Source organism: Pezoporus flaviventris, unplaced genomic scaffold, assembly GCF_033815535.1.
Source record: "Pezoporus flaviventris isolate CSIRO_AGI_PZ_B2104156 unplaced genomic scaffold, CSIRO_AGI_Pfla_v1 ptg000036l, whole genome shotgun sequence".
NCBI classification, from domain to species: Eukaryota; Metazoa; Chordata; class Aves; order Psittaciformes; family Psittacidae; genus Pezoporus; species Pezoporus flaviventris.
In genome coordinates this window covers 27492449-27503255 of record NW_026892584.1, presented here as the reverse complement: position 1 = coordinate 27503255, position 10807 = coordinate 27492449, and the positions used below count along the sequence as shown (strand labels likewise).

The window sequence follows — 10807 nt, the reverse complement described above, 5'->3', positions numbered from 1 at the left end:
ATGGTGGAAATGCCACAGTAACCCTCAGCTTTACTGTTTTTGCAGAGATAGATATATTATTTTCCTAGCAGCCAATCTAAAACCTTCCTGCTTTATTTTAAGCCTACTGCATCTTATCTGCAGTGGCCACAGAGAGCATATTATTGCCTTATTTGCTCCTACCTCTCACATATTTCAGAATTTTATCATTGCGTTCCCTACTTTCCTCCTTTTCCACGATCTTCTCTTCTCTAGACTAAACAAATGCAATTATTTCAGGCTTTCTTTTGAAGCTGTACTTGTAGACCTCTGGTTTGTCTCATTGCCCACCACTGGGTTTATTCCATGTAATTTATATCTTTCTTGAAGCACGGAACGCAAAACTGAAGGCACTGAGTCTCACATAAGGCTTTTTTAAATGCTATATGGAGAGATTTCTTCACAGGACAGCCCAGCCTGGCCAGGCAGCTTTTGTTCCCTTCCACGATGTTTTAAATTCCTCTTCATTTGAAAATTCATCATAACCCTCCCAGCTTAAATGTCGTTTACAGATGGACAAATATACTTCATTTTTTTTCTCCTGGATCATTTTTCCACTTGGTCAAGATCATTTTCAATCCTAAACTTGTATTCTAAGGGTTTTACAGCACCAGTGGTGATTGACTGATATAAATTAGTTTAGACTTTTACATTATCAATTATATTATCTTCTACACTGACACATACTAGATTTGTTGCAGTGCTATTAGGCGTTCCCTTATTTACTACTAAAAATATCACATAAAGCATTGACTACAGTCTTACTAAAGCTCAAATATTCTGCCAAAGGAAGGCATTAGGTTGAGTTGTGCTTGATGTAGTTGTGATATAGGTGTGCTGATTGTTACTTTTTACCTGATTTGCTGGGTATTTACAGTCTACTGGCTGCATTTTCAGTAGTGTTTCATGAATTGATGTTACAGACTGACCTGATTCCCTTGGCCCTCGTCTCTCTCCTTCTTCCTTCTTCCCTCTCCCCAGCATTATTCCTTATCAAATTCTGAAAGATTGCTCCACTCTCCCAGGTAAGTCTTATATGCCAAACTGTGTCAGGCCCTGCCAAGCTGGAGACATCCAACTCCTTTCACTTTGGCTTTAAAAAAGTATATTGAAGTTCTTCCTATTTTGCCATTGAAGTACAGCTGGGATGATGTTTCAAAGCAGTTTTAATAGTTACTTAGGCTAGGGGCTTTCAATCTCTTTGATTTGTGGCCTGATTGTCCCATAGAAGTTTCACACAGATAAACAATTAAAACATGAGAAATGGACGAGTCTTTACAATTCTATCTAAACCAGCATCCAGTCACTGGCAGTGATCAATAGCAGGTCACTAGGAAGGAAGAGTAAAGAGGACAAACTCATGTTTGTGTTTCCCTGAAGTACTTTCCTTATTGCCAGCAGCTGGTGACCAAGAGGCTCCCAGAGCCAGATGAGGGTTTTTCTGTTTAACAGCCCTTGGTTGTTTTATTCTTCCATAAATTTTTCCACTCCTCTTCTGAATCCATGTAAACTTTTAGTGGTACCATATCAGCAGCTGCAAGAAATTCCAGAATTCACTAAATGTGTTCAGTCCCTTTGGTTGGGACCCCATATTATGGTGGTTGATGGCTGTTCCTTAATCATCGCCATGTGCACCTAATGTGTGTAGCATCCACCTCTGGCCTCTCATCACTGAAAAAGATCAGTTTCCTTCTATCTTTGTTTTCTGATTTTTAACCTTGGTTCTCTTTAATTCACAAGACTTTCCCTCTTATCCTGTGTCAAGTTCAGGATCTTGATGAGCTTCTCGGCAGGAGTATACTGGACCTTGCTTTTCACCTTCACATGATATAGCCCTCCCTCCCCAAAATAGCTGAGGGACTGTAGTCTCTCCTGACACATCCAAGTAAAGCAAAGATTTGTACCAGATACCAGTTGTAGATGAAGGAGTAGGTCTCTCTGCGGAGGGCAGGCAGATGTAGTACAGGGACCTTTGCTAGCATGTAGCTACTTAAGGACCAGATCACCTTCACCAAGTAAATGGCTGGTGTAAGGCATCACCACTTCTGTGGCCCATAGAATTAGTGTATCCTGACACACTCTGTGCCTCAGGCTAAGTGCTCACTCACAGCCTGGCCTTTAGCACAAGGTTTCCTTCACCAGTGGATTCATCCAAGAGAATCTACAGTGAACAGCATCCAAGGCATGGATGGCTACACATGCTAATCTGTTGCTGTGGGGATGGTGATCTCAAGGCCACAGGGAAGGGAGCCAGCTGGGGCAGCGCCAGCATAACTCAGGGCAGTCAGTTTTGCTGACGAAGAGCCCTGAAAGCACTAAGTCTGTGAGCCCCATGAAGGCGGGCTGCTGGCTAAGGCCAAAGAGTGTCCTATTAGAGTAGCAGCAGGATGCCCGGAGTAAACCCTGTTTGTGATGAAAGGAAGGCAATTAAAATTCCACTTCAGCTGCCTTCCTGTCCCACTTCCTAACCTTCCAGCGGCAGCAAGTGATTAGCAGGGCCTTGCCTTCTGCTCCCCTTGCTCAGCTGTACCAGCAGAGCCTGGCTTCAGGTGGGCGCAGCTGCCATGGCACAGCCAGCTGCCTGCGTGGCTGCCAAACTACAGCCAGGACAGTGTGATTCAGCTGCTGAGTATGTCCCAAGTTAACTTAGAATGAGCTCATTTTTTCCGTTTCAAATCACTTGGCTGTGAACACACTTGCTGGCCCTGCTGTTTAAGGTTTCCCATGTTTCTGTCCAGGATTTCCCAAACGGAAAACCAAACATGCATGCTGCAGTGTTATCAGTGTACTCGCATTGTGTCACACTCCCGCAGCCTACAGAAATCGTACCATAGCTCATCTGTGTGTAAGAATCTTGGCAAAATACCTGTGGCCCCCTTCCCAGCCAGATGATGCCCTGAGGAAGACAGCCCTGCAGGACATAGGGAAACCTAACCTTATCGACAGATGCCCAGTCTTCGTACAACTTCCTTTGTGGTCTGTCCTGGGTTCAGCAGTAGCAGCCATTTTTCTCCTTCTTGGTAGCTGGTGCAGTGCTGTGTTTTGACTTTCGGCCTGATGTTTCGGTCTGGCCAAGGACTTTGTGAGCCTCATGCTCTGCCAGGGAGGAGGGAAAAGCCAGGAGGAAGCAGAGACAGGACACCTGACCCAAACTGACCAAAGAGGTATTCCATACCACAGCTCGTCATGCCCAGGATGTAACTGGGAGCTACCCGGAGGGGCTAGGACTGTGGGGTTGGAGGAGGTAACGGTCAGAGCTTGGTCGGGCTGGGGGGGGAGGGAGGGGGGGAAGTTATCAGTCAGCTGGTGGTGAGATGTTGTATTCTCTTCCCTTGTTATTTCTTTTATCATTATTATCATTGGTGGTAGCAGTAGTGATCTGTGTTATACCTTAGTTACTAAACTATTCTTAGCCTGTGGGAGTTGCATTCTTTTCGCCTCTCTGTCCCTCTGGGAGTAGGGGGAGGACAAGGTGGGGGGAGTGAGTGAACGAGTTGCCTGACTGGGTTTAAACCACGACATGGTCACAGGTCAGCACCAGGATAAGCACATGATACAAACTTATTTCATAACCCACTCTTAATGTCCATACAAACTTTACCATCAATAATCACTTTGGAATTGTGAGCAGAAAAGGCTAGAAATGCTCTCCATAATTTAATAGGCAATGCAAACGATTTCTTTTTTTAACAGATTTTTTCCCTATCTCCCTATTCAAGTGGATGGCTACAACACACCATTCACATTGAAAACAAAAGACAATCTCAAAACAGTAAAACTCACCCAAGCAACATTACTTTTCTAGCTTACTAGAGGTACTCTGCAGAAAACAAAAGTGTTCAAATGAAGTTCCTGCCTCAAAGGGAAAACTGAGCATTTCAGTCACCCCTGAGGTTAAGCAGATTGACACTTCTGACCAGAAGTCAATTTCCACCCCCATCCTTAAAATAAATTTATTGCTTTAGAAGACACATCTGGGAACTAACTGTATTAGCAGAAAAGTACAAACATGTTCTTCCTCACCAGTTGAAGCAACAGCTGAAGTGGGGTCAGCCAAAAGTACTCCACCTTGTTTAATTAACAGGAATAAATCCCACCCCCATTAAGAGCCTACAGCTTGCTTTAGCCTGAAGCTCTTGGGAGGTAGCTGACCCTGGGCACCATGACCTGCTAGAACTGTATTGTAGGTGAGTTTCCCTGGTAGTGGTTTGCCAGTTGTCTCGGACAGCAGGTGACTAAATGATTGGCATTCCTGTAGAGCAGGATAGTGCAAGAAAGGATTGTGTTGAAGAAGGGAATGTGCACAGGAGGGGAACAGCTTCAACAGGATCTTACACCCCTTCAGAAACAAGAAGGGTTTGAAACGTTTATTAGCTGCAGATCAAAAGCAGAGAGAAAACGAGCAGCTGCTCAAACTAAAAACTGCATCAAGCTCCTATTCTCTGCTCCCCAGAAGCGAGGAGTAAATCTCACTGGGATCAGCACTCCCCCTTGACCCATGTTTTTCCACACAGATCCCTCCTTCTGCCTATTGACCAACTCTTTGAACTCAAGCTGATCTGAGGACACAAGTTCCACAGTGGGTTTTTTTAAGTTAGGTTTATTTAGCAATAGAAGTATGTACATGTAAGAGAATCCCCTGCAGCACAAGACATGCACAAAGCAATGAGGGACTGAAAGTGGTGCTGCTCAATGGCCTCCTGCATCACCTGTCATCCCACTTTACTCGGCCGCAGAGCCAAGATTAGAAAGGGACAGGTGAGAAATGGATCAGTCCATGTGGCAGAGTCTTCCGGCAAAGCCCTCCCAGCAACCAGTATTAAAACAAGCGGGCACCATAGCCAAATGTCTGTTTAATACCCTCGAAGTAGTAGCGCTGCCAGCCTTGCTTTGTTCTTTCCTCCTCACTAGCAGGAATGCCCTTGCCTTCCAAGCACACCTCCGTCTCACCACCTTTGTCGGTGAAGTTCAAGGCAATTGTTGCAAAGTGCCCTAGAGGAACCAAAGCAAACCTGTTAGCAGTATGCAGTATATGCTGCCACAAGGAGCTGCTCTGCTCCTCCTCTCACACACCACCACCTAAAAGACTACTCAGGATTCTTCCCCACAGGATGTATTTAGGACAGCTGCAGGCCCTTCTCACAAACAGGGAGGAGAGGACTCCCTCTTCATGGGGTTCAAAGCAGTTGCAGCCATAGCTGAGCAAGCTGCTACTGCATCATTCCTAATCCCTGGCCGCTGCTCTAAGTGGTGGCTGATGATTTCGACCTAATCATGTGTGATGTGAAGCCTGGGTAAGGTAAGGTCACTCCAGCTCCCAGAACACCGTGCACTCCCTAATCATGAGCCAGAATGTGGTGTGGCACATGGGGCTGGGATTCTTAAAACACACACAATGGCTGTAATACCACAGTCCATTTCTGGACTACTTACCAGCTGGCCAAGATTTAAATCTCCATTTCATAACAAGTTGCTTCTCAGGCACCTTGAAAAGTGAGAGAGAGACTGAGTAGTCATTTATGTTTTTTTTTTTCAAATCCTGCAATCTAATAAAAAGCAACTAGAACTGTGTTATCTGAAGCCTTAGAGGCCCATTGAGAAATACACACACAGAGGGAAAGAGATTTAAGTGTCCTTTCCACTCCTTCTAGGATGGCAGGCCATAGTACAGCCCTAAACACCAAGACAGTGTCCCTGCCCAGGCGGCTTTAGCAGCAGGAAGAGCAAAGAGGAAAAGGGTCAACTACCATCTTTAACATCCCTCTAATCCCCAAGTAAAATAAAAGACAGAGCGCACGCACGACTAGAAGCCAGATTTTCTCACCAGACTGAAGTTCCATACACTAATTCATACTCTAATCCATACTGTCAGGAATACTTCAATAGCCACAGTGAATATAGGTAACTGCTGGGCACCAGGCAGAACTTCACAGTGAGCTAACTGAAGCACTGATTCAGAACTGGCACCTCCAGGCTGCCCATGAGCAAGATACAGCTGCCCTAGTTAGTACTTACTAGGTCAACAAACTCTCCTGTGACACTGCCATCCAGCAGCTGAAACTTGCCTCCTTTATCAGCCTCCAAGGTGGCTTGTGCATGAGTGAAAGCTTGGACCATCTGAAAAGAATTCAGGAGGAAACCTGTATTACTTGACATCATCTGCTTGCAAACTTGTTGCCTAACGTTTCCCACCCAGCTACAAAAGTTCTTGAAGATGAGGTATGTCAATAGCATAAGGTCTTCATCAAGAAAACACAAAAGCCCTGCCCTGGCCAAAAAAGCGAGGTTAGAGCCACTACAGCAGCATTCTGTCTGCCAAGGGAAAAGAATCCTTAACTTCCATATTCTGTGCAGTGTTCTGCAAGCCACACTTTTGATTTACTCTGTTGATTTCTCAATGAAACCTTGTTCTCAGAAAAGGTCATATTTTTTACTCTTACTAGAAAAACAAAGGAAGAACCTTTGTTCTAAGACCATGTTTAAATAATGTAAGAAATGCTGCTTTTTCTTCTTATACTATATAATAGTCTGCAAGAGAGGAGCTATTCACAAAATGCACTTTGATACAACCGAACCTGAAGAGGAAAAAGCAAAACAAAACAAAAAAGCACACAACTGCAAATACCAAGAGATCCGACCATAAGCAATAACAGATACACCTACAGAGGTGCTGACAGCAGGCCAGAACTGGCTTCTGGCTGGCATTAATTCTCTCTAACCAACTGTGTGAAAAGATGCACATGTGAACCTTAAGCAAGCATTCTGCAGATCAACTTTCTTATTCCATTCTCATGGATTGCGAGTGTCCTACAGAATGCCTTGAAAAGCTTCTTAGGAACAGCCTCCTGTGTGCAAAGAATAATTCTGAGAACAAGCCTGACATTACCTCCTGAGTAATGAATACCCGGTAGAGCTCTTCAGGAGATGTTAAGAAGGTGTCTTTCAAGCTGATCTTACATGTAGGGATCTTGACTCCTATGGATTTGGACTGCGATGTGGCAGTACTGCTGCTAGCAGCCGTCTAACAAAACAACAGCAAAACAAACACATTCCTTTTTTCAGTCCAGAAAAGGAATAAAATTAACAAGTGGTTCACATATCCAAAAGAAAAAAAACAAAGGCCTTTAGTAAAGATGTCATTAGGTACAACCATGTTTGAGTGTAAAAAGCAGATTTATCACTCTGCTTAAATTAAGAAATATCATGTACTGCAAATGAAACAGTCAGGCCTACACCACAGACTGCCAATTCCTGAATATATATATATCCTATAAACAGCACAGGCTGCTCCTGTAAGCACTGGAATGTAATACTCTGTACCTTTCTTCACAAATCCAAAAGCACATTTGCACAGTTTCATTTACCTTGCGGTCTTCTGCTTTAGGAGCCACCTGAGGGGTCGTTTCCACATGTTCACCATTCACTGTGGGCAAAATCATGCCCTGGGTGAATTCTGGAAAGACAGGAATGCGCTCATGAAACTAATAAAAGATCAAACCTTTCAACTGTTCTTTGAAATACAGAATCAAAAAGGGCTTCCTGGTTTCTCCCCTGCCTTTGACAGCACCCACAGCTTGAAACAGTTTGCTTTAAAAAAGTAAACAGACCTCTTTTTACAAGCAATTAATTCTTCTTGCCCCCACTACTCTATTGAAGGCCATACCTGAACCTGCCTGCATTAACAATTAGGAACTTACCTCCTATTCCCAGCCTAGATATACCAGTCACTCTCTTCCACGTTACTATCACATTAACACTAGCCTTACACTTGCATAGCTTTTCTTCTCTTTCACTCTCAAATATAAATAGCAAACACATCTCAGATACTTTTACCTTGCTGGTCTAGACAAACCAAGCCAAGCTTTTCCATTTCTTTTCCAACTGGCTCACCATTTCTCCTTTTATTGTAGTAAAGTTACTTCTAACTCCATCTTTATCTTTTTTGACAAAAGATGCTAGGACTACACACAGAACCCAAGGGAGGCCTCACCAGTGCCCTGTCCAGCAGCATTAGCACTTCCATAACTCCACCAGAAGCTTCAGCCTCCTTCTGTATGTTTACTTTCTCTCCAGCTCTTTCACTTCTGCCTTTACCCATTATAAAACAGTTTGCTCTTTCTCCTTCCTCTTCATCTGTTCAAACTGGCAACATTCCATTATGTATAGCAGAATTACATAATTAATCATATAGCAGAATTCTATTACATATATATATTCTTGTACTCCGCAATACTTGGTTCCCACCTATTCTTCTTTATTCCCACAAGATCATACAGTTCTTCCCGAATAACATTCTTGTTCTCCACTGGGTGCCTACATATCCCACCCTGAACACAAAAGTGCCTGAAAAAACCCAAGGGCACAGAAATTTGATCCTGGAAAAAATGCAACCAGTGGTGGCTAGTACTCACCAAAATGAGTATCTAGCATGCGTAGTGTAATACAGGTAAATGGATATAAAAGCTGTTGTAGCAATCCCAGCCTGCACTAGAGGGCAAAGCCAAACTCCATCAAAGCACAATGATTTAAGTCCAACTGCTGGAATCAGATTTATCTTCTAAAAAGATAATTTTAATCCAGATGCTGAAATAGCTCATTCAATGACACCAACAAAAGCTGCAGAGCAATTTCCAGTTGTCAGTTACTCTCAAATCCAGGTAACAATGCCTTTACTAACGTGGCAAAAGAGCAAAACTCTGTGTGTGGCACAACCTGGTTGTGCCACAGGCAGAGACTGATGCTCTGTGTCACTGAGGCAGCAAACATGTTACTAGATTTATTTTCTCAGTATCTGAGCTCCAGCAAGTGGAGGATATTCTCAGTTTTAAAACATCAGTCCAAAAATGGTGTTTATTTTTTGATTATTAATAAATCTCTCTGGGCTGTTCTACAGTGTCTAGAAACAGAAGTGCTTCTTGCCAAACACCATTTTCATAAGAGACAGAACAGTTACTGTTGTTGCTCTGACACCATCCTGTTGAGATGGGGTGAGGAACTAATATTCACTCCTCTCATTACCCCCACCCCTTCTTTAGCATTAGCCCATATGGGTTCCCGTAACACTTCTCCCTCTCAGTTACCTACCTGTTTTGAGAGTGCTGATGTAAGTTTTCATTGCATCTCTAATTTTTTTTGCACCCTCTTGCTTCATCAGGGTCTTTAAGGTAGTGTCAGGCTCATCTTTAGCAAGGCTGACAAGGATCTAAACAAGAAGGACAAGTGCTGGTTTACAAAGCCATATTTTCATGGTCTTTTCCTTACTCAATTCAGTATCAGTTAGACTTTGACTACACTTTCATAAGCAGCAGTGCAGTGTTATTAATCCTTCACTTTAGTTCTGCCTACAGTAATGTACACAAATAACCTAAATACCTTCATGTGCTGTAGAGCCCTTATATGTTACAGGGGGGATGGAGTGAGATGACCTTTACAGACCCTTCCAATCCAAACCATTCTGTGATTCTGTTAACTTAAGCAGCCTCTAATATTAAAGAAGTTTTGAACAAACGGTCCAGAAAAGGCAACACAAAAGAAAATACTAATGTTGTGAGGCTTCCTGATGGAACAGCCATATAGCCAGCATGCTGTACCCACCTCAACTTCATCGATGTCATTTTCATCTGAGAGATTAGGAATCTCCACATAACCTTTGTATTTCACGCCAGTCTTTGAGGTGCCTGCAATTACAATTATGTTTTTCAGATCAACATTTCTTACTTTGGTTGTTGTAAAAGCAAACCTGTATCACAATACAGTACTTCCCTTCATTACTATTTCCCGAATGAGGTAAGTATCCTTATCTTATACTTGAATCTAGCCTTGAAACAGTGGGGGAGCACATCACTCACCAGTCCACGCCAGCTTGATAGCCCACTCATAGAAGAAGATCAGCTTCCCTTTACGGTTATTAATGGAGGCCTCTCCATCCAGTTTGCTCACTTCTGTCACCTCACAAGCCCCTTCCTCACTCTCCACCCTGACAGGGAGGAGCAGAGTTTTCAGCCGCTCTGTGGACCAGTTGGAGGCATCCCGCTCCGTCCTACGGGAAAACCGGGCGCTGTGAGAACCTGGGACGGGCCACACCGCCAAAACAAGCTGCGGCTACCTAACCTTCCCCCAGGCCGTCCTTCCTCCCTGCCCCGCTCCAACACACACACACAGCTCTTAGTACTGATGGGCACCCCACGCACACGGAAACGGCCGCTTTCAAGGGACATCGTCCCGGACAGCCGCACCTTAGCACCAACGCCAAGTAGGGGAAGGAGAAAGAGAGCCGCTCCCCGTGGCATCGGCCTCCTCCGCCCGGGGTCACAGGGTCCTGCCGGGCGGCTATCGCCGCCGCGCTCACCAGTGCCAGTTGTTGACGTTGGTGGCGTCCGCCCGCTGCTCGACGATCCACCGCGGGTCCCCCTCGCCCCACTTGGCCATCGAGACCGCAGCCTCCTCCGCACCGACCGCCCGTGGAAACTGCTAGAACCGCCGCGCCACCTCCCGGCTTCCGCCACCGGCCCGGTCCCTTCCGGCGCCCTTCGCCCGGCCGCGCGCACCGCCCAGCTGCTTGGTTCCGCCGCCCCGCTTCCGGCTGGCTCCTGGCCCGTCCGCGCCCCCACCGGTCGGTACCCCCCGGAGCCGGGCACGCCGCGCCAAGCAACCGCCCCGATCCCGGCTGCCGGCACTTTAGCCCTCAGCAGCCCACCCAGGACCGCCCGGCGGGGCAGGTGGTGCGGCGGCGCGGGGCACGCCGGTACTGGTAGTACGCGGGCCGGAACGCACCGCACTGTGCCGCGGC

General features: G+C 45.4%; 1 protein-coding gene across 1 annotated transcript; it reads right to left on the bottom strand.

The window, feature by feature from the left end:
- Positions 1-4590: 4590 nt before the first annotated feature.
- Positions 4591-10565, bottom strand: AHSA1 (activator of HSP90 ATPase activity 1). Its single transcript, XM_061463689.1, has 9 exons — positions 10367-10565; positions 9867-10057; positions 9613-9695; positions 9103-9220; positions 7383-7471; positions 6905-7039; positions 6034-6135; positions 5452-5503; positions 4591-5010 (listed from the first exon to the last, which is right to left on the bottom strand). The coding sequence occupies exons 1-9, from the start codon at positions 10444-10446 to the stop codon at positions 4838-4840; spliced, it is 1023 nt and encodes a 340-aa protein (XP_061319673.1). The 5' UTR covers positions 10447-10565; the 3' UTR covers positions 4591-4837.
- Between the last annotated feature and the right edge of the window lie 242 nt (positions 10566-10807).

Bases quoted from the DNA above. Each gene is read 5' to 3' on its own strand.
- AHSA1 (XM_061463689.1), bottom strand. From the start codon at position 10,446: ATGGCCAAGTGGGGCGAGGGGGACCCGCGGTGGATCGTCGAGCAGCGG. The intron at 7,472-9,102 runs GTAGGTAACTGA...CTGTCTTTCCAG, and splicing joins CATCAGCACTCTCAAAACAG to AATTCACCCAGGGCATGATT. The intron at 5,504-6,033 runs GTAAGTACTAAC...TCACTTTTCAAG, and splicing joins CAGGAGAGTTTGTTGACCTA to GTGCCTGAGAAGCAACTTGT.